This window comes from Tinamus guttatus, unplaced genomic scaffold (assembly GCF_059628265.1).
Source record: "Tinamus guttatus ecotype Peru unplaced genomic scaffold, ASM5962826v1 Tinamus_guttatus_pri_ptg000314l, whole genome shotgun sequence".
In the NCBI taxonomy this organism is placed as follows: Eukaryota; Metazoa; Chordata; class Aves; order Tinamiformes; family Tinamidae; genus Tinamus; species Tinamus guttatus.
In genome coordinates this window covers 9,078,346-9,106,058 of record NW_028288848.1, presented here as the reverse complement: position 1 = coordinate 9,106,058, position 27,713 = coordinate 9,078,346, and the positions used below count along the sequence as shown (strand labels likewise).

Genomic DNA, 27,713 nt, shown 5'->3' with positions numbered 1-27,713 from the left:
ATTTCCAACAACTGGCAGATGTTTAAGAGGATTGTTAAGAGATGGATCTGTACTATTCTATGCCAAGCAGAAATCCACAGGGCTCATTGAAGTACTTTCTAGAAGTCTTTTCTGTAGCAGAACAGTGTCTTTGAGACTATGTATTACAATATTATACATGTTTTGGATTTTCCATCATCGCCACCTCCGCCACCTCCAGCTGCATTTTCAGCTAAAAAAACAGAAGAAAAGGAATGTGAGTATTTCTGTTCTGTTGCCTTTTTTTTTAAACAGATATTGCTTTTGTGATATGGATGTTACACATGTTTGACCGTCTGAAAATTGAATGTTTTCTGGGAAACAATGTTATCTGAGAAATCGGAATATGAAAAACAAAGCATAATATAAATATATACATATATACATACATCTTGGAGCAACTGATATGAACATTAATGAAAGGACCAAACACACACTGAACCACTCTTACTGGAAAGTTTCAGTAATTATATGTATTTAATTCTGTCCACACATACAAAACTGAGGAATGCAAGCAATGCAAAGAGTATATCCTGTTGTATCAATAGAATATTTGAAACGGTTTTTGAAGGAGAAGAAAATAAAAGCTTGAATTTCACTTAACTGTAAAAAAAAATTTAACCAACCCTGTATGAATTGCTTTGTAATTACCAGTCGAGAGATTTTTTTTTTTAATGTTTTTTTTTTCTGTAGCTACTGATGGTGTTATTGTCTCTCTCAAATGATTCCACAGATTTTTATTGGTCATAGTTCAGATCTTTCAATGTAAAAAATTGCGTTTCCAGGTTCATTTAAGGTAAGATACTGGTATTAGAATTAAAACTTACATTTGAAAGCTGTGGATCACCATGTTACTAGGTCATTTTCGACCCTTTCCACCTGCATTGAAACATGTCACATGATCAGTGTCCTACCCTCTGTAATTTGTGGATATAATCAACACTTACTAAATATATATATTATCTTATTAGTATAATGCTCTACTGTTTTTAATTTCTGTTCTGAACTTTCCACTGTAGTGGTTCAGCAAATATGTTTATTTTGTTTTCTCTCTCCTGAATGGCTAAGAATAGCCAGGTCAGAGTGATCTAGAGAACTCAGCATGGTTCATCATGTATTTTACTAGTTGCTTGTAATAAGTCACTTAACAAGCCCATATATTTACATTGCCTTGATTTGACAGTGTCAGATCTGTTCTTCACAAATGTGCATTGCCCTGTTTCAGTGTGCATTTAAAAAGATGCAAATTGATTCACTTGGAATTTTGTAATATCATTTCTGATATCCAAAAAGAAGGCCAAAGCTTTAGCTTCTCTAGGTCATTCTGCCCATGCTTGCCTGTGTAGTCTTTCCTGTGGGAAGATAACTTCTTTGCCTAAGTCTCAGTCACTTAAATGATTCCAAAATACCAATGATTTAAGATGGTCCTAATTTCAAGGGGGAGTACAATTATGTGACTCTCTTAAATATTTATTTTTTAGTTAAGAAGAACGGTAAACAAAACAGCAAAGGACAAGACTTTAAGTAACTATACCCTTTGCCAAGAAAGCAGATATATAAGGAGATTTGTGAGTAGGTCCTGTTTTATTTATTTTTTCTTTTCTCCCCTGCCTGGTTTTTCTGTGCAGTTCAGATGCTTAACATTCCAGAGAAGGAAAGAGTACTTTATTGTATTCCCAATGACCTTGTTCTCAGCAGTAAATTAATCTTTAATATGATGGTATGATTAATTAAAGTATCTCTAAAAATAAATTTGGGAGAAAATGGGGTGGACATAATTCTTGTAAAATTGTGTGTAAGTGGTATAAGAGTGCAAGCAAGCAAAAAAATGTTATTATAATTTTATTGCAAATGATCTCTGCACTCTTGTAGGAAATATATGGAATCCAGACTGTTTGAAGGATAATGCTGAATTTGGCACAAAAAGGTACAAAGTTTTTTAAACTTTTAAAGATTTATTTTGACAATAATATTTGATTCATCTTACTAGACTTCTCTTTCAAAAATCTGCTTTGAATAAATCACTTTCATAATCAGTTTAACCACTCTACAACAATATTGTTTTTGAATTTGGGCCTAATAGCACCTTTTTTAGGAACCAAGAACAGATCTGCTCCAAAATCTGACAGGAAATTGATGCATGGCCTTGAGTCACCTCTCTTCTGTGTGATACGTGAAGAATACTCACCTATTTTCCACAGACACTGATTAATAATACTCAGTACTGTTTTATATTTTGAAGACGTGCAACACACTATTAAACTGACTTCTCCAAATTACATAAATCACGCTGTAGAAGTCACGCATATTTTGTTTTAATCTCAGGATTTCAGGTGGTTGACAGTCCTGGTGATCTAATATTCCAAATGCACTACAGGTTCAAAATAATGGACTTGTTTCATTCTTACACTTGAGTGATAGCTTCTCAGTTTCTCCTGAATTAGACTTTTAGATTTTTTTGCAGGTCATCACATGCAAAACCAAATTTTAGAATTTAGGCTATTTTAGAAAGATTAGAGTTAAATTTGCACTTGGTGAGAGAATATTTTTAGCCAAGAAACTGATGATAGGGAACTACAGCCAAAAGCTTTTACTTGAATTTGGAAGAGGAGTGGGGAATATATATTGCTTTCTGTGTTCCAAAAGCAAACTATTCATTCTCATCCATTTTTGATAGCTTTCATTTTCAGCCAAAGCAAAGCATCTGAATATATTTGTTACTGATGCCACATAGAATTGCTGCATTTTTAAGTGTTTCAGATGGCTGCAGCACTCACAGACAAATAGGTGTTATAGTATGTATAGTCTTTAGACTTAAAACAACAGATATTTTACATTTCCTTCACCTTTCTTATGATCATATTGTCTATAATACTGCAGTTTAGAAAATGAGGTCAGTGCACTGATTTTCTATAATCTTTAACTCCTCTTCCAAATAAAGAGTTAATCTGGCTAATTCAGAACTCACATGGCATTAGTGTAAAGTTTAATACTACACAAAGTCTGAATCTCACATAGAAGTACACTGACTGCCTTATATATATATGAAAACTGTAAAAGTTACTTAACCTTTTTTGGCAGCTGCTTCTTCCTCTTTTTTCTTTTGTTCCTCAATAACTTTCATCTTCTCTTCATATTCATCAGCTCGTGATTTCCATTCAACCCTGTTGTTTTGAAGACCATCAAACATAGGTGTAATTTCCTTGTGAAACCTTGAGAATTCCTATAGAACGATTTAAATTAGTAAGTTAGAAATTTGTAAAGACATGTAATTTGTAAATTCTGATTTTGTGGAAATACTGATACTGTGCAAAGAAAACATTGTCTGCTTTCTTTTCTATAAAATCTTTCAGTATATGTACCAGATGAATTGATTTTACTTAGTTTTATCTTTTTTCGCAAACGCTGGTTCTGTCTCTGGTAATGGATTTACTTTGAAAAAGCTAACAAAAAAAATGCTAATAGCTGCTAGTATACATTCCAGAGCATTTTCTTTTTTGCCAGTAGTGGCACACTACTGAAAATTTTGTGTTGAAATAATGAACTGTAGGCACAATATGGCATTATTAGTTACAAGAGATCTGCATTATAAAATATACATTTTAATATCTTCCCTAATCCACCATATTTGACAGACTGGTTCATATAATGCAATCATCAGTATTTCACATTATATTTTATCATACGATTATTGATTGCAATTATATACATACAGTGATAGCAAAGTGTACTATCTTATAGCAACATTATACACCAAGCAGCTCAGAATGCTCCTGAAGATGTTAGATGTCACTTTGCTACATATTCTGGGCTAATATATTTGGACTAATATTTTGGGCTAGACAGAGATTAATAATATTGCCATTCCCATATGGTATGGAATATCTATACTTCCAGAATAACGACAAGTTTCATAATCTTTTGGCTAGTTTTATGTGATTGCTATAAGCATCCACATGTTGCATCCTTTATATTTAATGGAGCTGTGAAGAATCATATTGGGTTTTTGAATTCAATCTTTCAAGGTACTAAGAACACTGAGTGCCCTCAAGTTGCACTGTGATCTACACTTTATGGTGCCTCCTGATTTTTTTTGAGCAAATTTAAAAATTATGCCTCCTGTGATAGTCATTTACCAGTTGCAGATAGGGTCCGACGGCAACATTTACCCCACGACCAAGAGTCTTGCTGAATTTTTTTAATTGCAATAGTTTGTCATTGGTAGCACCATCAGACTTACTGCAAAGAAAAAGCCAAAACGTATATCCTTACCTTGTACACAAATGTACATACAAAATCTATGAAACCAACTTGGAGCTTCGGTAGTTCATCGCCTTTGTTTCTGTCCATCATAGGCTAGAACAGAATAGTGGTAATTTAATGTAAGTATCATGTTTTTTGGTATAACAATATAGAAATAGTACTGAACCAGTAGGGACAGTATCTTTAGCAAGAGGTAATATTGCTTAACACAGATAAACTATTTAGTACTTACAATTGGTTGTTGTTGTAGCACAGTTCGTTCTAGGTCACCTTGCTCCCAGAATTCATTTGCAACCATAAGAGCAACCTGAAAAATCACAATTTCTGAGTGTAATTCAATGGAAATTACACAGAAAGCAGCCAAAAACTAAAATAAAAACCCAAGTTTTTCCAGGAAATGTTGATTAGCATGTGTTAATATTTAAATCAATATATCCTCAATTTACAGCTTAACTATTGTTACTAACTTCCATACCACAGAAATAAAACTTCTGTGGGATTTAAGCTTCTTTTTGAGTAGCTTAAATATTTCTCCAAAAATTTGGTGTACTGGTCAAAAAGTATTAAAATTCAACTCTTTAATCCCTGCAGAGATAGTCATGCAGTATTTCCACACTTGCAGATACTCTCTAGTGTACTATAAGGCCTTTTCCACCAAATAGCTACTCTCTACCTCTTGAAAAATGAAGGGTGGAACAAACGTAAAGTTTGGCTGGGAAGAGGTTCTCTGGAGCACTTATATTTAACACTGACAGAAAAATAGAGGATGTTTTCTGAAAACACAGTTGGGTTCAAGCAGGTAAATATCTAGCAAATGATAATATGTGTTTTTTAATGATCATGCACCAAATAGACAATAAAACAGATGTAATATACAGTATTGTATGTTTGAGAAGTACCTACCTTGCTTTGGACTTCCCAGGGTTTGGTTATAGCAGACAAGTCACATCCAGTCATCATCATAGCCCTTTGTAAAAAGGAAACAGACCGGGCATATAGTTAAGATGATGAAAGAAAATAAAAAGAGGATCCAGATTTTTTTAAGGAATTTAGATACTAAGATTTATTTGGGTGCAGATTTTTAAACACCTGTAGCCATCTAATTCTAATTCAAAATCACGATTACACTCATCATTTTTTTTAACAGTAACACAGTAAGTTAATTCTTAATTTATATGTCCAGGTGCCCAAATGCTTTTAAAACCCAATCCTTGATAACTGACTGAATGTAAGATATTAACCTACATGATAACTTCTTTTTTGGTTGGGTCAATAGATATATATTTAATTGCCTCCTCTTCTGTCTGCATTTTTTCAATTGCATCCACAATCTTTTGAAACATCGTTCTTTTCCTGTTAAAACATACCAATAAGCCATACATTAGTGAAGGAAAGATCCCGCATTAAAAATAAAATAGAAAAACATATTAAACACATTTTCCACATTTATGCTTTTCCATAATATTATCCTAGTCATAGAATTATCAGTGATACATTCTTCCCATTGAACTCAAAGATAATTTTGTCAAGTAAACTAACACATCCAGATTTTGCTATAGATTGATGACCTGAAGTATTATCTATAATTTTGAATTTCAAGTGAATAATAGAATTACTGCTCATTGAAATTTCATATCTGTAGTGGAAAAAGTTGTCAAATTGTTTTCTGTATCCTGGCTTTACAAGACGCCTGGACAAAAAAAAAAAAAAAAAAAAAAAAAAAGGCTTACATGGGGAATCCATTTATCTTCAAGGAAAATACCTATTAAGCATGATAAATCAGTAATTTAAGAACAGGATGAATGATTTGATCTTTGGAATACCTTAGCATATATAGCACTGAGATCAGCAAATGTTTGTAGCTGCATTTTTAAACCAACAGCTTAATTTTCATGGCCAGGTAATACTCATGTTTAGTATGAGTAATTGTAACATGGAACAAAAAAATGCCACACATGCACACACAACCTTATGATTATGTCACAGAATCAGCACTTGTAAAATACAGTTTTGTAAATAAAAGCGTATTTGACTGACCTACTAAATGTATGCCAAGCATTAGAGAGAGTTATGTGTTCTGAAGTTTGAAAGATTATAGTGAATCTAAGTGTCTTGATTTTTTACAAGAATGAGGCTTATTTCATAAAAATTCTAAATATGACTGTATTTTGCATATCACAAGTCAAAACCACAGTTATAAATCGTATGGGGTTGACTTTTTTGGTAGAAAATTATACAGAATTAATACTTACTTGAAATACAATGCCAAGTCAGTTGCTATTATTGCAACTTCAAATAAATGCAGAACAGTTTCAAACTGTCGCTTATTTAGGTTCTGGAAGATGTTTAAACTCTGAAAGATAGAAAGTTTACAAATTCAATTCCTTTCATAAAATTGTCCTTATTTTGTATTACCCAGGCTGTCCCAGAGAATAATATAACAAAACTGCATACAAGGCCAACATACATATAGGGTCCCTGAATAAATATAAATTATAATGGATTAAAAATTATTCACTTGACCAAGGTGGCCCCTATTCACATGAGCCATTCACATACTTAAATACTAATATTTCTGTGCTACCCCATACTGAGCTCCAAAAAGAAACACGTAAATCACCACATTATATAATTTTGCAAAGCAATGTCACATGCGTTAATCAAAACTTAGTGGAAAAAAAACAGAAAAAGCTTACTACAAAAAAAGGAAGAAATCAAGCTACTAACCAGCAAAGAAAATGGTAGCTCAGAGGCTACCATGGTGTAGGAAGGAGCCCTACATGGCAGGAGGGAACCAAGCACAATAACCAAGTAACTGTGCAACCTGCATACAGCTCAGGGACACTGTCCCCCAAAACTGCACTGATGACCACATCTCTGCTGACTTGTTGCCATATGTTAACTAAGCACAAATTAAAACCAAACAGAATCAGCTGCACTCCATGTAACTAGGGAAGCAGAGGCACCTCATCCCCATTTCTTTACAGGTTGCACCCATTAACCGGATGATACCGATTTTAAGAGTTCAGAACAGGGTTGTATAGGCTGTTTGCCTGTGTTGGGCAATTCTGCTCTGGTAGGGGGCCCTGCTGCTTGCTTGGCCCTGGGAAGCTCTTGGGTTTCATCACCATTTTAATTTAAGCTACAATGTCTATCACTAGCAAAGGTTAGGACAGTATCATGTTCAAGGTTTTTTTTCAGTCTCCTGAGCTTCCTTTTCTCTTTGACCAAGCAGACAGGTAAAGAAATGTTTTATATGCTTTAAAAATGAAATTCTTTGATTTTGTTTCTGGTTGTTGTGCTATGTGTGGGTTTGTTCTGATTTAGTCTTTTAAGGTCAGAAAATAGACTATCTCCAGCAGCTGGGAGGAAGAAAAAAAAAAAAAAAAACAACTCAGAGTGGCAGTGGGTGACTGTAGTGCCCAGGCCATAGAGTGCCGTGGCTGTAAAGTTTGTGGGTTATTCTCCCATGAAATAAATGTTGAAAACACCCTCTTCTGCCTGAGCAGCAGTAGTAAGAGGCCTGCCCTGTAGCTCTCAGGGGCTCCTAGCCCAGTGGCTGCCATCTTGCTGGGCCTCAAGTGCTGTGGTGGGAGCCTCGCTGCGGTGACACCCAGACAGGGCAGATAAGGAAGGGACCATGGGGCCACCTGGAGAGTCCAGGGAGGCTCTTGAGAGGTGCCTGTGCCCTGCTCGGTGAGGAAGCTGGCGTCAGAAGAGGGATAGGGGCACTAGGGGGAGGGTGGCAGCAGGGAAAGAGGTTGGCTGCAAGGGGAAGCCTCACTGCAGCCTGGTATGAGGTATGATTGGCATGGGAATCTGGCAGCACTTCAGGGCACAACTTTGTGTGTTTAGGCATTTGTGTGGGATCTGGCAGGGCAGCCTGCGGGTCCGGCTCCTCCCACCCGCTGAATCCAGCCTCTGGATTTGGAGGGATGGAGCTTCGACACCTCCTGTTTTCTGCCCTGGTTCCAGCATTAGCTGTTGTGTAAGGGTAGGAAGAGCAGATGAGCGTGCATGTGAGGGACAGAGGACAAGGGTAGGTTTTGGCTTGATAAATTGTGTTTTTGGCAGACACCTTGAGGCTTCTCTGAACACGTATAGTGTGCTGCTGCCCCAAACATGTAAGAATTCAAGTTAAACTTGGGAATTTGAATATAACCCCCCGCATTTGGGCTTAGAGGAAGGAATCAAAACAGAGAGAACTTGGAAGATGGTAACTTAATAGGAATTTTTGTATTGATCAATGTTAATGGAAGAGTGGCCTTTACGAACCTCATCCTGCAGGAGGGTTTTGCTGTATTCTAGGTGATGTCTCTCCAAAATAGATGAGCCGTGAAGTTTGGCCAGTGGAGCTGCTGATCTGTTGAAAAAGAAGCAGTTTATAGTGTTTTGGAGGTAATATCTTTTTAATTAATGGCGAGTAGGAGTTAAATGTTTCTGATCTGTATGCTTGATAGATTACTATATCATTGCTATCTATGGGCATGAAGCAAGAAGTATTTGTTTGTGGTTGAGAAATGAGAGAAACAGGCCTTGCATGTACAGTGCTCACTGGGTTCTCAAAACTGAAAAAAATGTGTTTTTGGAAACATGCTTTTTGAAAGCCTGGAGGGCTAGTGTATACTCCCATTAGCTCCTGCCTTGTGATTAAGACTGTAGTGGTAAAGCCTGATAACTTTTATAAATAGCTTTCCTGTGTCTGACCTCACACAGAGGGCTTTCAGCTAGGAAAGACTACAGTAGGAAGATTTAGGCGAGTAGCAGTCGGCTGAATAAGAATTGGTGTCTCTTATTCTTCCTCTCCTACGTCACCTGGAGAATCCCTGACAATAATCAGAAAATCCCTGAGCGTCACGGGTCCAGCACGCGATATGAAGCTCCTTTCCTGGAGGAGTGTGTCCAGGGGCGGGGGGGAGAATGAATCATCCTGGAGATGCACTTAGTGGGAAAGAGTGCTAAGAAAGCTGTGGTTATAATCTGTTGACACACATAACAATTTGAGAAGCTTCTGTTTTCTGGCTAGCCTTAGAAGCCCTTAAAAATACCATGGAAGACTACTGGGTTGACTGCTCTTCATGAGAAGAGTGAGTTTCACTATGATGCATAAGTATCCAGGCAAGTTATTAAGAAATAAAATTAATTCATGTTGGGTTGTGACAAACATCTACTAACAACAAAAACACAAATACTTGGGGATATTTTGTCTACTCAGAATAAAGGCTAACATGAATTTATTATATTGACTTACACAAACCGTATATGAAATATATATATATGTATATAATATTTGCAGGTACTGACATTATTTTTTCATTTGCTATTGTAAATACCCCTCACCATATACCTTAGTATTTGCACTTACTTCATTTGATACAAATTATTGGTCCCTCTATGATCAATGTCATGGCAGAAAGCAGCAGCCACCATGGCAAAGGCTTCCAGATCAGTATAATATTTCTTTATTTTGCCTGTCTGTAAAATAAAATAGACAATTTTGAGTATAGGCTTGCCTGAATTTTGCGATTGGAAAGGAAAGGTAAGTGCCAAATGCAACCTTAATATTAGCAATCTTACCATTAGCAAAGTAAACATTGTCTGTCCCACATTGAATCCATGTCTCCAGTTGTGGTAAGTGATATCCCGGTAACCCTTTCTGACTGTGTACATCCATCTTGTAAGTACCTGTTATGAATAAAAGTGTTGGAGATTGCTGTTAATTGCAACAATATGCTGCAGTGTTTTTTTAAAGGGAAAATATGAACATTATACAAAAACAATTGCTTTCCATTAAATTAAACATAGAAACTGCAAACCATTCTTATGTAAATGCATATTGATTTAACTCCTTACATGGGTCACACAATTTCGGGAGAAGTTTCAAGTCAATATAATAAGCAGGCGAATGCTTAATTAAGAAGGGATAATTACCCTTTTTACTAATTGCTTAGTGTAGCACACTTCTATATTAAAGTACCCACAGTCAGCTATTTCTCTGCTACCTTGAAAGGAAAATAAGTAAGATATAATAAATCAGACCTCTGCTGGAACTTTGAACTTTTCCACAACATTTATCTCAAAGAAGAGCCGGATTCCGCAGGTGATCAAGCCGTGCTCTGTCACTGGGAAGTCGCTGAAGCGAAATTCATACAGTTCTAGATCTCTTGGATCAGGTAATTCTTCTTTCTGTTCAGGAAGGATCAAACCACAAGAGTTTTCTGGCAAAAACAAAGCTGAATGTGTGTGTGGTGTGGGGTGTTGTGGTGTTTTTTTTTTTTTTTTGTGTGTGTGTGTGTGTGTGTGCTTTATATTCCGCCCCCCTCCCCCTGCCACCACTTCAGTAGGAGCATTGCCTAAGGACAGTATGCTTATTATATTTTCAAAGGTCTCAAGCTTCAGCACAAAGTAATGTATATCAAGTTACGAAACACACTGGTGATGGTTGCTGGTTTTCTTCTCAAACAGAATATGTGCAAGGCTTTGCCAGTTGGTGTTTGTACCTGCCACAAATTCCAGCACTTCCAAATGTTTCCTTGGTTAGGAAGTCCTAGGCCTTGATGTTATTTCAGCCAGGGGCAATATTTCATCATTTTCCCACAATTTGCCTTAACTCAAGGCTGCAGTTAACCTTTTTCATAGCAAAATTTATTCAATAGCCCCTGCTGTTTTGGGGAAGTGGTGGTCTTTGGGATCTTAGGAATAGTTATAGGTATGATGGCTGAAAATAGCCACCTTAAAATAAAACAGGTTACTTTTTTAAAGTAGAAGAAAGTATAACAATGTGGTTGCTTTTAAAACAACAAGAGGGTATGTTTACATGCCCATCTACCTATAGGCATCTTTTGGAGAGACTATTTAAGCAAACAAAGGTTCCTGTACAATCCTGTAGATGTTAACTTCTGCAGTTTTGCAGAAGTTCTTCTGATGTTTTTTTTTCTGTTCCCTAATCACCCATCAAAATTAGTCTATCTTTCCCTGCATCCTATGAGATTCTCTCTTTATACCTGTGATACCCTTCTTACACCTAATGGAGAGTGTTGAAGAGATCATTTGGCACGGGGAAAAGGGACCGGAAAATTCTGCTGTAAAGATCAGCTGTAACAATTGACAGTCTAAGTGGCTGCTGGTGCCTGTGACCCTGTTTGTATGCTTGCAGTGGATTCTTCACTGCTGGGCTCTTGAATGAACTCAGTATATGTGTAAAGTAAATACTGTTATGATGCTTGAATGTACAGAGCAAATTGTATTCCAGTCTTAACATCAAATCTGCCACAGGGTCAATTATTCTTCACTGCTGTGGTTGGTTGGTGGCTCTACTAGCTGTGTCCTTTCTGTTTAAAACAGCCTATTCTAACCAGTCTGATGAAAATGAGGGGCTCACAACAAAAGTAGTGGAAAGCATAAGTGCATATTCTTTTCCAGATGTGCTAGAGTTTATTAGGTGCTGGCTGGATACTATTCAGGGATTTTTCTCACTGCACAATCCTTTCTTGCACTGAACAACCTCTAGAAAACACATACTAGATTCTAAAATATAGTATATAAAAGTTGAGAAACCTTATATTAAATTTGATTTGTCTCCCTTGCATGTTCTGTGTAGATACACACTGAATAGCCTACCTGGTAATAGTGATACCTATAAACTGCTTCATAATACTTTTTATCTGTACATATCAAAGCTTAAGGGGAGATGTATTGTATTTGAAAGGATGTGTCCCAATCCAAACAAGAATTAAATCAGGCAAGTCTGATACAATACAAAACTTAAGATGTATAATTGCATAAGGAAATCATTGCATATATTTCAACAAATAAGCCTGAACATTAGTGCAACTATTTCCTTCTCACCTAGTAGAATTTCCCTTTAAATTTACTCTGATTTGAGGTTGAGGTCAAAGTCAAGGAAACCTGGAGCAGTGGTGTTTTAAGACCCATTACTTTGTGAATCATCAGATCTAGAAACACCTGCTTTATCCAATTAGCGAGCTGGGATTCCAGGCCTCCTAATAGGATAAAGCATTTGCATGCAGCCTTGGCACTGCAGGAGATGATAGATCTTTACATCTGTGGCACAACGCAAAGAATTCATTTTAATGTTTTCTGGAGCCAAAAAAAAATCCTTTTTTTTTTTTTTTTGGAGGCCTATACTAATGAATTGTTGCTCAGCAAGTGGAGGGATTTTAAAATATCTATTAAGAGCTAAAACAGATTTATTTTTAAAGGTATGTGAAGCTAAAACAGGCTGATTTTTGTGTTCACAACTTAACAGATCCCACAAAATAAATGCTTGCCCTTTTAAAACTTTAACAAAACTGCACTCTGGGTACAAAGTCAGAAGTAGTCTAATGAGACGATCTCATTATGGCTATGTCTACATCACCAAGCATGGTGAAGTAGGTGCAAATATGTCTAAAGCTTGATCCTGGGACTTGGCATCTATGATATGTATGTTTAGAGGGTTTTTCTTTGGCCTAGATAGTTTTTGTCCTGTGCACGAATTGCCCATTAAAAATAGGAATATATTCAATGCTTCCCTGGAGCCCGTCTTTCAGTCTTGGCTCAGGCAAAGTAGGCCAGTGCATGTGTTCCACAACTGCTCCATGAGAAAAAAAGGAACTTCAGCTCCTTTTTCAGTTCAGTGCACTCACTCCAATTCCAGAAATATTAATGCAGTCACAGGACTGCAGACTCTGGAAAAGGAAGTGTATCATTTTTGTTTCAGTAGTTGTTGAGTCTTACATGTCAAAGCAAGTCAAATCTGCCTTGTTACTGTGAGGTCTCTGATCATGGCCTTTGGACTGCTCTGCCTGTGGAAATTTAGGAAAACTACTCTGAAAGCAGGTTTGTTCCATTGGATACTCCTGCCTTGTCTTATTCAGAAAGAACTTGCATTAATGAACCTCCTTTTATTTTCAAAATGAAATAGAATAATCGCTATTTTCATTTTGAATAGCACTGTCCACATGGTTGTTTATTGCAGCTCAATGCATTAATTCATATTCAATTCAAATTTTGTATGTAATTTCTGGCTAACAAAGTGCCCTGGCAGATACTTGGGAAAGTGAGTAATAGTAAGTAATAGTGTGGAGTGCAAATTAGAGGACCTAAAAAGCTGAGGATATATTATTAAAACAACTCTGTCTTGTATTTGTCATTGTATTAAACAGGATTTGGCTGCATTCAGTTTCTACTATAATGACGGCCCAGTATTATCTAGTATAGCCATGCCATTGGAGTTCAAATTTTCAATGTAGCTACTTACCAGAATCCTGATAAGATCCTTTTCCTCACAATCTTCTATAGTCTTTGCATTTAATTTCTCTTTATATTTCTAAAAAATGAAAAGGAACGTTAACTTCATTTAATATTTATTTCTGTGTAGCAAACTTCCTACTTCAATTTTGTGGCTCTGGACAGAAACTCACCAGTATAGATTCAACTTCAGAAGCTGTGGCCTTTGTCTGATACATGAGCATTTCCTGAGCAATGTCTTTCCTGTTTTCAAGCTTATTCATCTTGTCGTAAGTGTCAGTATTTAAAACAGACCAGCCCAGGAACTGTGTTAGAGTCTGGGATAGAGGCAAGAAAAGTGGAGATGATAACATGACAATGAAGTGAAGCTGACAGTTTGACCTTTTTTTAAACTCCAGTTTCTGTTTGCAATACCCCTTTAAAAGCATCATAAACTTCCAAGTGTTAGTGGCACTTAACTTCCATCAGCAGGGTGTCTAAGCACCTTGCAGCTTTTCATGCAGATATGTCTCAATCTATGCAGTTAAGGGCCATTATTTTGTATATAAAAATTTAAGGCTTATGCAAGTTAAGTCGGCTGGGTGGGCTTGGATGCGCTGTGCCCTTGAGCAATCATCACAGACCTCATGTCCATTAGGAAGCAGGATGCCATCCTTACATACCCAGTTGTGTTAATAGGGAGATATTGACTATAATTAATAGAAGATATGATAACAAAAGGTAGGAACTCAAATCTTCACGTTCAAATTTATACAGCAAAATAAAATTCTCTAATTCTTAAGTGAAAAAGACTAAAGACTTTTGTTTAGATGTTATTACAGCCTCCTAGAAGATGTTTAGACACTTAAAACTGCATTTTTAATAACATTCTGATTAACATACAGCTACTTAAAGCTTCTTATCTTAAGCTTACTTCAATAATCTGTTCGTCATACTCATCAAAAGGTTTTCCATCTTTCCTGTTGTAAAATGTAGCAACTCCCACAATTTCTTCCTTTTTGTTAACAATAGGCAATGATAGGACATTTTTGATTATCCATCCAGTCTCATCCACAGGTCCTTTCTGTAAGAAAGACAAAGAACAGGGCATGTTGCATATTTTTTTAAGTGGTGGTGCAGCTTTAAAGGGAAGTGACTTAAACTAGGTTCTAAATAATGAAAAATTATATATGTAATAAACTGCATAACTATTGGTGAAAAGCATTATGTATTTTTCTACAGTATTTTCATCTATTACTGGTATTACCTGAAATGTGAAATATTCATCTGCTGGTGCATTCATCATGTTACAAATCTGCAGTATAAAGAAAAAGGAGAACCATTGTTTAAGATTAATATGCCTCAGGAGTTGGCAAGGTATTTTAAATAGCAAACATTTTCTATGGAAAAAATAGTGAGCAGCCTAATTAGCTACAAAAATTTTAATTGTTGCTATAAAATTAAGATGGTTATTCTGACAGATGTTATTCTTATAGCAAACCACCTTTCCTATATGATACCTCACAGTGTGTGCTAAGAAGCCTTTTGGTTAAGACAACTGCTTCTGTGCCAATTTAAAATTGCATAAGGGTTTGTAGAAAGAAAATAAGTACTAATTTACATGATTGTCCTTACTGTTATTAAAAAAAAGCCACAGAATTATTAACAACTGTCATTCACCAAGTCTTTGAATTATCCTGCCTGTCAGACTACTCTGTACGCCGTGTTGAAGCTTTAGTGCGCTACCAGTTTGGAGCGAGACAGGTCTTGGTGTCCTGTGCCCAAATAGAGCCAGGAAGCAGAAATAGGAGGAGCAAAAAAAATTAACTCATGTATGTGATGAATTTCTATTTTTTTTTGAGAGATGGAGTTTGTACATCTAGCACACAACATCAGATATATCTGCTTTATTCCTTCTGTTATCCCCATGATTGGAAGGAAGTTCTGCTGTTTTGACCATTTGCACTTGTCCTTCCAGGCTACTGATTCATATAGCTTCTTTGGGAAGCAGTAACAGTGGAGATGGCACAATATTTTTAGTAGAATTTTTTGGGTATGGAAAGTTTCTTTGTTATAGTTCAGAACTGCACAAAGTAACTATAACTTATTTTTGTTATGAACTTACAAATCCATTTTCAGCAACATATGTTGGCAATCCACTGGCAAGACACCAGTGATCTGCTGGAGGTGACCTTTAGAGAGAGAATAAAAGTAAATGATTTCTACAGGTATAGACATGTTGTTCTAGCCCAGCAATTAATCTAATTATCACACAGTTGCAGTTTGCCAGTGAATACTCACGGAATGACTTTGATTTCCTCTTTTCCATGTAAGATATAGTCAATAATCTTGTAGAAGTTAACTTCCTAAATGAAAAGAGAAAAAACAGGTGGGTGACCTGTACAACCTCAATATCCAGCTTAAGATTCATAAAAAGAGAAGGGGAAGAAAAAAAAAAAAAAAAAGATCCTTACTCTTCCATCGGGCGTCTTGGGGCCTTTGTAGGGCTCTGCCTCCCCCAGCCTGATCGGCCATTCATCGTAAAACTCCTGGGAAAGAACCGTGTAGGCGTTAGCAGGAGAGAGCAAAACATCTCTCTAGTCATAGCTAACATGACATCTGTGGGCAGTGGTTATATTTTTCTTCCATAACTGTATTTTAGTCACATCTCAGACTATATTAAGAAACTGTTAAGTGTGTTCCAAGCAAGAAATGCTAGCCAATAAATTTAAGGTTGCTGTGAACCTCATCCCTGGAATGCTGTACACCTTCATTGTTTTAAAATGTAGATAGTCAAACTGCAGGTCTCGCTTCTATTTCTCACATGTTTTGTTTTATTTGGAAAAAATGATTTTAAAATCAACTTTTATATTTATTGTGTGCTTTGCCTTGCTTATTTTTTGGCAGGGTCTTATGTAGGTTTTCCTAAAGGGTTAGAAAGTATGGTATCTTTACATCTTGGGGAGGTAAACTACAAATACCTAGAACAGATGAATTAAGTAATCAGAAGGATGGATTTTATAACGTAAAGTTAGGAGTTAACATATTCTAGGAAACAGGTAAAAATGTTACCTTCTCTTTAGTCATGTCCAGCAACCCAACAGAATACCTTTCACAATTTAGATACATTCGAATAGTGTACAGTGCTTTGTGAAATTGCCGCTCTATATCTGTCAGCTCTTCAAATACTTTGTTGGCAGACCACAAAAGCATCTATTTACAAGAAAAGAGAAAGCAAATGTTTCCAAAAGGTAAAATGCATTTTGACAGAAAATATAACCATATGAAGCTTAGACATTCCAAAGTACGAGAATAAAGTGCATTTATATTTTAAAAACAAAGTAATTAATGGATGGTATCTTTATTTCTATAAGCTGTGGGAATGTAAGATAATAATTATTTTGGCCAAATAGAGCTTAATTGTTAACTAATTCTTCTTTACCTGACTTCGTCGGGTTTCAATATTGTAGAGGTATGATGTATGATGATTTTTTAAAACCAAAGATATAAAATTGAGGTATTTGTTAAAGACCTAAAAATGACAAAGAAAAAAAAACAAGTCAAAGTATGAAACCAAGATGTAGGTTCGCTCAAACTACTTGTTAAAGTAACAGTTGTGCTCTTATCTAGTGTTTGGAGTTATTACCTCTTCATCCTCTTTTGAGAATGCAGTGTCGTTTTGTTTGTTGAGTGCCATCACAACAGCAAGCACCTCTTTGCCCTGGGTAATTGGGGTTGCCAACATATTGATCGTTGTATAACCAGTTCGTTTGTCCATATAATCAGAAAAATGGTTATTCTAGGGGGAAAAAAAAAAAAAAAAACAAAAGCACAGCCCAAATGAAATCACCACAGTCAATTGCTATCCAAAGGCAAACAATCACTATATTTGCTACTTATGTTCACAGGGCTATAAGCACAGTGAGTGCTGTGGATTCATACTCCCAAAGAGCATTATGACTATTTAACGCCACCATTCAGGCATACATATGCATAACTAGCTTGAGCAATGATGATGAATACAGCTCCTGGCGCCAAGTTCCGTGCAGGATTTTATTAGAATGATGATAAATTTAAGGAAATAAAAATCTGAGAAGAGCTAGAATAAAAGAGAGAATAATACAATATAATGGCTACTTTATAGCCTACACTTAGGCTTGCACACAAGAAAATATTGCTAGTATGAATAATGTATTAATATCTAATAATATAGGTAATAATAGCTATATTAATAGCTAATATGAGTGGTATTTCCTGAAATATATTCAAATATTTCTTTTGAAATCAGTCTTGAAAGTATATGGCTGAAAATGCTTCTGTCAGGGAGGTATCCACAATACAGATGCATCTGGCTGAGCCTCATCTTCTGCCTCCTTCTTGACCATCTCCTATTCCTGAAGTTCCTAGCCCAACTGCGTAGTTTCCAGCCCAATGTGTCCTCCTGGGGTAGAATGGGGATGGATCCAGGACTACTTCTGTTGTGCGATCTTGTGAGACTGAGACCATGCAACAAATGAGCCACAACTTACCCTTGTAAGCACTGAAGACTAGTTTAGAAAAAGATATTCTACTCCCTCAGTCTTTTATTTGGAAATTATTGGGAAGCTGGGTTCATCTGTTTCGTGAAAGAATGCTTCATTCTCTCTTATCAAAGAAAGTCTTGGCATGTTTTCTTCGAAATGCTAGTATGGCCTTGAAATTTGTCAGGGAAATCTGTTTGGCAAGGGAGGGTGGTTGTGATGCTTGTTATTTTGTGGAAATGCATCTAAATTTCTAAGTTATGAACTGGAGGTTGGAAATTTGTCAATATGTGCATGCACAGAAGTGACATAATTCTGCTAAATTGCTGAAATAGCCAGACTGTCTTCATTTTTCCTCTGCCCTCACAGCTGCCACTCTTGAAAAGTCAGTGTACAAACCTCTGCTTCAGAGTGATAGAGTCAAAGGTAGATTCTCTGATTTTCTTTTAAAAGATCTGCTTTGGATTTCTCAAGGTGGTTAGCTAATGGTATTAAATGACTACCAAGATGTGGGGATTGGGAGCTGCTAACCAGGGGTGGTCAGGCTGGACTGTAACACCACAGGTAGGCATGGCAGCTGCCCAAAGGGAAGCAAAAGGAGTCCTCTTTTAAGAACATCTACCCAGAACCAATATTCCTAAGTTTTACTATTTCTCTGCTGTAGGCAAATATATGTTAACCCACTTGTAAAATCTCTGACTTTACCTGCCTCATATCTATCCCTAATAGCTGAGTTTTAAGTTGTTATGGACCTAGCTAGTGTACTTGAAATATGTAGATGATGCAGTTTTTTGGTTTTCTACCCCTTGACAGCTGTGTAGATGATGCAGTTTTTTGGTTTTCTACCCCTTGACAGCTGTTTTATCTCACTGTATCTTACTAACATGACTATGCATAAAATTATGAACCTTTTACCAATGCATTTGCAATATAATGCTCTATGTCCTTTGGTCTCAACTTTTCTGTTCCTTTAGGTCTTATGAACCTAATTTACATCCCATAACTAGCAGTGGCATTTACAAAATCAGAAGTTGCTCTTATGAAAATGATATTGATTACACCTCTCTGAAAAAGGCAAATCAGACCATCCTTTCTAAAACTAACTTATTTTCCTCATTATGGCCATTAGAAATATGAAGTGAACATATAATTAATCTTGCTTACTAAAATGATCATACCTGCTTTGGAATTGTAGCTATGCAACTAAGTTCATGTCCATAATAAGGTAAAATAAATAAAAATGAAGTAAAAATATAATTATAGTCAGAATTTAAACAATATAGAAAAGAAATATGAATATAAGAAATATAAGTAAAATCAGGCTCTGAGAAACCACTGTTTTTTGAAGAGAAAAACAGTTCTAAAAGGTAGATTACATGAGCAGATAATATTTCAAAATTACAGATTGTTCTTGTGTTACTTTAAGATTTGCTTCTGAGAAGTTCTTATTGCCTCCACTGTCTAGAAGGAACCATCTTGTGTCATTCTTATGGTTCTTTCAGATCTCAGCTCCTTTAGCACCAAGTTCCCTCCTTCTGTTCCCATGGGCTTTCCTGGAACTGTCTGGAAAGGCCTTATTTTTGTCATGCTGCTTTTGCTGGCTTGAGATATCCCACAGCATTTTAAGTGAAGTGTGAAAACAGCTCTGCATAATTTTCCAACCTTCCACAAGCTTTCTCATTAAATTCACCAAAGTTAAAGAAGCAATGATGACCATCTTTCTAATGTTCATTTTACTAATCTGTACAGTCATTAACGAAGGAAGTTCATTTCCAGTTCATAATGTTGTCTTAAGATTTTGCTACACTACCCTTAAAAACACTGAGCTACATCTTTAGCATTTCTGATTGGATTAATAGCAAAATGCAACCTGAGGCAAGTGAGTTTGACAGTTTTGGAAACTTCCAGCTTAAATTCAATGCTGCAAATTACTCTGTCAGTTTGATCAGAAAATGAGAAAATTACTGTAAGTGATGGGATGGTATGAAATGAACCCTGTTAATTTGGTTTTCATGGCACATGCCAGAAGTGTGTAACTTATACAAATGCAGGGAAGAAAGAAGATGAGAGGAATGTGAAAAGCAGCTCGAGGTAGTAGGGAAGGCAGATCTGTCTTATACAGCTGGTCAGTGTAAAGACTTGCTGCACTGGTCATCCGAAGCAACAGGAGCAGATGAGCAGCTCAGACTTCTTAGCTTCCTACATCTCCAATATATTTGTTTATTTTCCATTACTTATAAACATCCACATCTCATTACCTCTGTGATTTGAAATTTAAGGAGTGAAACTTTCCTACAAGCCTTTGCTTCCTTGACTGAGGACCCCCAGTAGGAAACAGCCCAGTGTCACTTTGTGTCTCACAGATGTCATTAACACCTTGGTTTTCCCATTGACATCACAACTACTCTCATTTGCAAACCTCTTACCATTGCTATTGTTTCCAAGTGTTGTGTTGTTTCCAAGTGACCTTTCAACACTTGCTGTGCTGCCTAACTCCACTTGTTGACCCTGGCCAAGTCAAGTGTCACCATGGAGAAGTGACAGACTTAATCCTCCAGCTGGCAGAAGTGCCAAGAAAGCTGATGCCTATTCTTCTCTAACCTTTTCCCCTTATAAAAGAGGAAGAATGGCTTTTTTTTTTCTTTGGGGGGGGGGTCCTTAGTCACCATTTTAAACCCCTTCCCCCCACCCCACCCACAAAGCCATTCCTTGCCTATGCTGTAGCGTGGTAGGAACAGTGGCTGCAGAAATTTGGGAGTGCTACTGGAGCAGGAAACACAGGAACCTCTGAAGTCAGGAGCACTGGGTGCCATACTTCCATCATTATCATACCTTTCTTAGCACCATCTTTACATATTTCCTGTATTTGCTTATAGCAGCCCTGCAGTCTAGTTTTCTCTTGCAGGTATTTTGGTCTCCCATTGGTTGTTTTGCATTAACTCCAATGCCTCAAGAAAAAATTTAACCTCTGAGGTGTGGGGAAATTGGTGTGCTATATTGCTTTGCCTCTTATTTCTGCTTATCCTGATTTAAATTCACAAGTGTTTTTGTTTCATAATGATTCAATTGAATAGGAATAGAATCTGAAAGGCACCAATCCTCAGCTATGAAAATGTCACCAGTTTGATGAAACATCAAAACCAGTTACTTAAATGAGCAGACCATTCATAAGGCTACATCGAAAAATTCTGTTCTGTCAAGGAGTGTAAGGCAATTTTAAAACGTAATGCAGAAGCAGTGTAGAACACATTTTTTTTGGACATTTTGGAGATCAGTAGAGTTTTGCAGTTGAAAGCAAGTAGAAATTACTGTATGTTTAATGGCATTCTGGGGTTGATCTCTTTAGTCATGTCACTGTCTGCTTTATTTTTTTGCAATAGGTAATGATTGTTTTAAAACTCCCTGAAATTGAATCTATTATACAGATTTAAATAAATGTTTTTATGTAAATCAATACAATGAGGCTAAAAGACTTCTCTAATGGTCTTCCTTTGTCAAAACAAACTTTGAATGCCAATAACTTCCGTTTCAATCAACTGGAAGTTGGGAGTAGTGTTTGAGACTTTAAGTCCTTTATCATTGGTGATATCTAATTATCTACTGTGTGATTTTTATGAAATCCAAGTACTTCTCATTTCTTTTGTAAGGTACAACAGAAACTTGTATATGACTATAACTGTTCAGCTTTCACAGCTCTCACCTATCACTAAGGGGCCTGAAGAAAAATTAAGCAGAATTTTTATAACAATCCTAAAACATGTCCTAAGACCATCTGCTTGTCACCTTGAAGCCTTAACTTTTGCCAGTAAAAATTCAGGTTTACCTAAAGCTTTGCCTGTCCACAGCCAAACTGTTGCCTTTTTACCAGGTCATGGTAGTATTCCCTGCGCACAGAACTTCAATATGGATTTTTCTGTGCTTGTCATCCTGTGGTGCCATGTCAGGTGGTTCGCAGAGAATATGCCCAATGTACAGTCAGGAGAAGGTGCTCAGGGTAGGGTGGTGGCATGGTCCTCATTTTTAACCTGTGGCCCACTGAGTAGCAGGAATTTTCTTTTAGTGGTTTTTGTTTTGATTCTCTTCTCTCTGATCGGATTGCCCGAGGAACTAGTAGAAGAGTTAAGGACTGAGATGTCAGCTGCTGCAGTTCCTCTATAATCCCTCCCCTCTCTCCCTTACAAGGCAGCCAGCTGGGTCCATCATATATGCTTCATGTTTTTGACATGGATTTATCTGAATCCATCAACCTCTTCCTATCCTAGGAAGAGTCTAAGATGAAGCCTGGTCCCAGGCCCACTGCGAGGTGGTACCAGAATGGCTGTTCACACAGCTTATGGACAGTGGTTTGGTGTCCAGCTCTCCTCACTGCCCTCTCTTCCTCACATGGAAGTTCAAACCACTGAGCTGCCAAGATGTGCTTTTCTTGGCTGTCTTTTCTCTTATAATAATTTTGATATAGATTCAAGAAAAGGGATTGAGTGTTCTTCTTGGTTCCAGGCTCAGACAGCCTTGAGCCGAGGGACCAGCATTTTCTTATGCATCTGAATCTGCTGCCATTTGAGACAGGCCTGGACTGAAAAGTCCCTCACACCCCATATTTAAAGAGGAGTAGAGGTCCCCAAAAAAGACTTCTGCAAACTGAAGCTGGCTCAGTTTCCAAAGGAATGATGAAAACTTGGTGGTAGATTTAAGACATTTCATGGTATAGGTTTCCAATGGAAAGATTACGTGCAACACTGCCAGGTGCCCTGGCTACCTGAGTCTGAGGTTAAAGCAATGGCATCTGATCCTGCTCTGGTGCTTTGGCACTTCCCCTGGGGCTGCAGATCCTAGTCCAGGGCCTCAAAAACTGAGAGCTTGTTACATTCAGCATCTGAGTGCTTAAGTTTCTTTATAGATCTAATCCTAAAACCTTCCCTTCCTTTGAAGCTATTTTTTACCATATATATATATATTATAACTAATAATGCTATTTCTTGAGTTTCTGATTCTCAGCAAAATCTTTAAATATATTTTTGTATTAAAGGAAATATATAGTCTATGCTATATTCTCTTGCATGCTAAGAATGTGAGATTTTGATTCTCCGTAAGTCATGTTCCTTGCCTATTTCTTAATTCTATTTGGAGATAATGCCTTAGCAAAAGATGTAAGGTAACTGTAGTCTTTATCATTCTTTTGCCCATGGTATTGGTTAACATTTAAAGGATTTTTGTTGTTTTGATAGACAAATGAGATTTTATGCAATCAGTTATTTTACTTTGGTACATTTGAGTAACATACTCTGTCATGTCACTGGGAGTGAAGAGAGGCCAGTTAGCAAAGAGAGCGATCTTGCCTGGCCTCCTGTTTCTCACTCCTGTTAAAGACAGGATTAAAAACTATTAGCTCCTGCAATCAACAGGTCTCTAATCCTGTGGGGGGAGGACACTGTTCTTGCTACTAAGTTAATTATTGAAGGTCTGTATCTTTTCCTCTGCTTTTCTTTTCTGAAGCATTAGTCAGGATAAGGAGCTTCCTCATGTTTATTGGTACCCTTCCAATTTTTTTTTCCCCTTAAGGAAAAAAAAAAAAACGATAATCACTAAAGAATGGGCTAGCAGGCACTGAAGGTGGAGTCTCTTATTTTCAGAGATTGATTGCTGCTGTGCTCTTTCATTGCCTTCCCTCTTGTTATAAAAGAGATGGGAACTGAAGCATGAAAAGGTCTCACTGTGGGTCTGTCAGTGCTGTCATGTACTTGAGACTTAAAAAGAAAAAATATGCTGTTTGGATAAGGTCTGTGTCAATAATAAAAAGTGATTAGGTGACATCTTCAAAGCACTGGAGTTGTTGGGAATTATTCATTGTGCATTTTCTATTCTGACAAGGCAGTAGAGGTCAAATCCCTCTCTGCTTGTCTTTTTTTTTTTTTTTTTTTTTTTTTTTTTTTTTGCACAGTGTTTGGGTAGCAGACAATCAGTTTGACTGAAGTGCATGCAGTATGGTTTGAAAAATATTTATCCTTTTGAGAACACATAATAATGGCTCTTGATGCCTATTTTTTATGCCATAGACTGATAATGTTACCAAAGTGCTACTGTCTAAAGCTGCAATTATAGCTTTCTTTTTTAGGTAAAGATCTTGGTGACAGCAGTGGGAGCTTTCCCTCCATGAGGAGGGTGAATTTGGACACCACTTTGACTAGTAGGATGCAAATACTAACTTTTTTTAGACATTCATGGCTATTTTTGAAGAACAAACCTTGATTCTAGAAATATCTCTGATTTTTACAGATCATCACAGACCATACAGATCATCATCATTACATTTTAAACCAATAAAATGCCAATATTTTGGAGACATTTAATTACCAAATGGGGGCCAACAGCACCAAGGTTTAACTCTGCATTCTTAAGTGTGGACCTGATAGCATAGATCTTGGAAAGTAAATGAACGCCCAAGTAAAATCACAGTCATTGATTAATTTGAATTACCTCAAAATGAAGAATAACTAGATAGATATTCAGCAGACACAGATTAAGTTGTATGTGCAAAATCTATACCTGGCAGTATTAGACGGACAGAAAGGTTACAGATTGCTTATTTCAGCATATTCAAATTACATTTGTCACAATTTTGAACAAATCCAATTGCAAGAGCAGAATTTTTTAGGCAGCCCTGCTCTGGGAAGATATCGCACTCTAATAATATTAAGCAGCAGTGCAGGGTCTGATAAAAAGCACATCTTTCTTGATCCTCCTGATCTTTTCTCATGTAATCAGCCTTATGAATTTAGAAGGATTATCCTCCAATCTCCCCATTTGATGGCAAGAGACAGCAAGTCAGATGGTTCTAGTCAGAAGAGCAGCCACTGAAGAAACCATCTTAGTAGTCAGTTAAAAATCAAACTCAGTCTTTCTTCTGTTTGTTCCTGTGCTTCCAGCTTACATCGGAGATAGTTTACTCTATATTAATTTTTTTCCTACATGTATGTATTTGTGTTTTGAGCTTTGACACTAGCCTAGCCAGGAACAGGTGAACTCGGAAATTAATTAATCTTTATTTCTACCAATTGCTAACATAAAATACAAGACTTTTGGTATATCTCCTGGAAAACAGATAATTGCACTGCATCAAGATCTTTATTATTCAAATAGAGTATGAGATCATTGAGGTGGTTCCCATCTAAAAAATGTCCTAGAATAATAAATTGATTGTACAGTAGAAGTTAATAAGACAGACTTATATGTGGGCTGAGTTTTTTCCACTTAGACCAGAAAGATGTGAAGATGATACTCTCATAATTTAAGGTGAACTCTTTAAGGACATCAGTAATCACAGGAACACCTTTGTATGTATTTCAGTATCCAATTTGTAAAGCAGTTCTTATGCATGATTTAGTTTCAGTTAGGTTGTTCACATTTTTCATGTAATTTTATAATAATCTGTATCTGAGCTTTATCTAAGGAAGGTGATTCTATGAAAATTTAACAGCAACTTTTGGAGCAATTTAAAATCCCAAATCAGATTTGATGTTTAACATCTATCTTGACCATCTCATATGGACTCATTTACCTCCTTACAAGCTCTCCTTAACAGGACTACAAATTAATTGTCCTGAGATGCTTGTATGGCAGTGTGGACCAAGAAGGTGCACTTGCATTTTTGGTGAATCCTTGTTTGGATTTTTTTTTTTTAATTTTAGAGCTGCAGCAGGATAGGAACCTACCTTGTTCTATAGCAACACAAGCACTTTTTGGTCTTGATTAATATCCTCTTCCCTTATTACAGTAAATTATATTACAGATATTGTGTGGGGATACTGGAAATATCTAGCCAGGCTGCATAACATACTTCTACTGGATTTTAAGCTTCTTATCTTGTTGCTTTTATGGTTTTGGTCAGGATTGCTATCTCTTATTTGGGAAGTTTTTGAGGAATGACTCTGTGCCCGAGGCTGCGTAATTAAATGCACAGAACCCCGTTCACCAAGACAAGTTACTCACTTACCTTTTTCACATCTGGTATATTAAAAAACTTCTTGGTATGAGCCACCCATCCCACTATTCCGATGTCCAGAGGAAAAACAGTTTCATGGTCTGGATTCACCAAATTCTCCTCAAAGCTGGAAGTTGGAGTGACATTGAGAAGCCTCGAGGCTACCTCTGGGATACCATTTCGGGCTCGGCAAATAAACATGCTGCAACGATCAGCTGCCAGCAGCTGGGCCAGCCTCTGCAGGGTCTTATGCACTGTCTTTTCCATAGAGCCTCCCTCATCCTGGATTTCTGTTAGCAGCTCAAAAAGTATGTTAGACTCCTCCAGACGGGACATCTCCTTGAAGCTGACTCCTTCTTTCACATCTCCAGGGTTCACTTTAAAGATACTTCCCAGCACTTCTGCCCTCATTTTTCGGTCGAAATATTCCTTGGCAAACTGGGGGTTGTTCTCCAAGTATTTTTCAACAGCATCTTTATTTACTTCACCCATTTTTGTTGGATCCTTCTTTGGATTTTTTTTTTTAACTTTAGAGCTGCATCACCATCAAAGCAGGAATAGTAGCAAAAAGTCCTAATTTGATATTAGTAAGAAAATGGTACTTTGTACATACTGTATATCTCACAGGCATAGTCCCTTCAGCTTCCCCTGTAGCTTCCCACCTTCTGAAACTCTTGAGATATGACAGAAGGCACTGGCTTAGTATCTTCTTAGCGTGAGGTCTTGGAGACTGCTAATTAAAGAGATGTCAGGACACTAAACCCCTGAGCATTCTTAGCTCATAAATCCCAAGGGAATCATTTTAGCATTTTAAACTAACCATTCCTAGACCATGTAAAAATCTGATGCGTAGATATGTATATGTGCAAGTTTTCTCCTTCATCTACTGTATGGATTGTGACATACATATGAAAGTTTCCATTGAAACTTAATAGGAGAATTTCTTCTTAGGTACTCAATCCATATGAAACACGTGTACAGACATAGTCACATGTACTTTGGAGAGGTGTTTAGGGGGAGGAAAACAGAACGCTACAGAAAAAAAAATCAAGATTTAATTTTCCTTGAAATAGGTGTGAAATGATTGAAAATCATTTTTTAAAAGTAAATAACTACTTAAATATATAAAAGTGAAATCCCTAAGTCCATACAAAAGTCACAGTTTGTCAAGTCATTTGCTCATGTGACAGTGCAGTAAAAGCTGAGCCTTGGTGTTTGAATTGGTGCAGCCAAATATGATTTGGATGCATTTTAAAAAAAAAAAAAAAAAGAAAAAAAGAAAACATGACAAATTCAAACTGCAATTTAAAATTTTTACTCATTCAGGAATTGTGTATCATTCTCAAGTGTTCAGTGATTTAATGATAATTCTCTTGTTCTGTCACATCATATTTCTGCTAAAGTATCAACTTGCAGATTGGGTCTAGGGTTATTTTAACTAGTCTTCTTTAAAAGCGCCATACATGAATGGAGTCCACAATCTTCATTCTGGGTTGCCATCAAACAAACCCACAAATGTCAATAATACTGCAAATTAATCTGTAGCAGTTTTAGATGTTCTCCAGTAAACTTAAATTGCTTTTATTCAGCTTATCAGCAAGAATAAGCCAGCTGACAAAAGAAGTATTGGAAGCCCATAAAAGATCTTTATAAGGTTTGGAATACTGCAAAGGGGTGTGTGTGTGTTTAAAAATTACCACATT

The 27,713-nt window shown here is 36.7% G+C and overlaps 1 protein-coding gene across 4 annotated transcripts; it reads right to left on the bottom strand.

The window, feature by feature from the left end:
* Positions 1–143: 143 nt before the first annotated feature.
* PDE6C (phosphodiesterase 6C) lies at positions 144–26,502 on the bottom strand. 4 transcript variants are annotated; one of them, XM_010211359.2, is made up of 22 exons: positions 26,023–26,502; positions 17,159–17,311; positions 16,955–17,044; positions 16,585–16,725; positions 15,987–16,061; positions 15,814–15,878; positions 15,638–15,704; positions 14,780–14,827; positions 14,447–14,596; positions 13,707–13,850; positions 13,544–13,612; positions 10,321–10,467; positions 9,859–9,966; positions 9,647–9,756; positions 8,557–8,644; positions 6,534–6,634; positions 5,527–5,634; positions 5,185–5,248; positions 4,514–4,588; positions 4,291–4,374; positions 3,088–3,241; positions 144–211 (listed from the first exon to the last, which is right to left on the bottom strand). In XM_010211359.2, exons 1-22 carry the CDS (start codon positions 26,500–26,502, stop codon positions 144–146), a joined length of 2,589 nt encoding a protein of 862 aa, XP_010209661.2. The 4 variants fall into 4 exon arrangements, with proteins under 4 accessions (XP_010209661.2, XP_010209662.2, XP_088384886.1 ...); XM_010211360.2 differs by having other exon boundaries at positions 144–199; XM_088528760.1 differs by having other exon boundaries at positions 26,494–26,502.
* Between the last annotated feature and the right edge of the window lie 1,211 nt (positions 26,503–27,713).

What these genes read in the sequence shown, in the direction of transcription:
- PDE6C (XM_010211359.2), bottom strand. Translation starts at nt 26,502, where the DNA reads ATGGGTGAAGTAAATAAAGATGCTGTTGAAAAATACTTGGAGAACAAC. An exon ending in CCAAGACGCCCGATGGAAGA is followed by an intron (nt 15,879 to 15,986) that starts GTAAGGATCTTT and finishes CTTTTCATTTAG; the next exon opens with GAAGTTAACTTCTACAAGAT. An exon ending in GACTTGGCATTGTATTTCAA is followed by an intron (nt 5,635 to 6,533) that starts GTAAGTATTAAT and finishes ATGTTTTAACAG; the next exon opens with GAAAAGAACGATGTTTCAAA.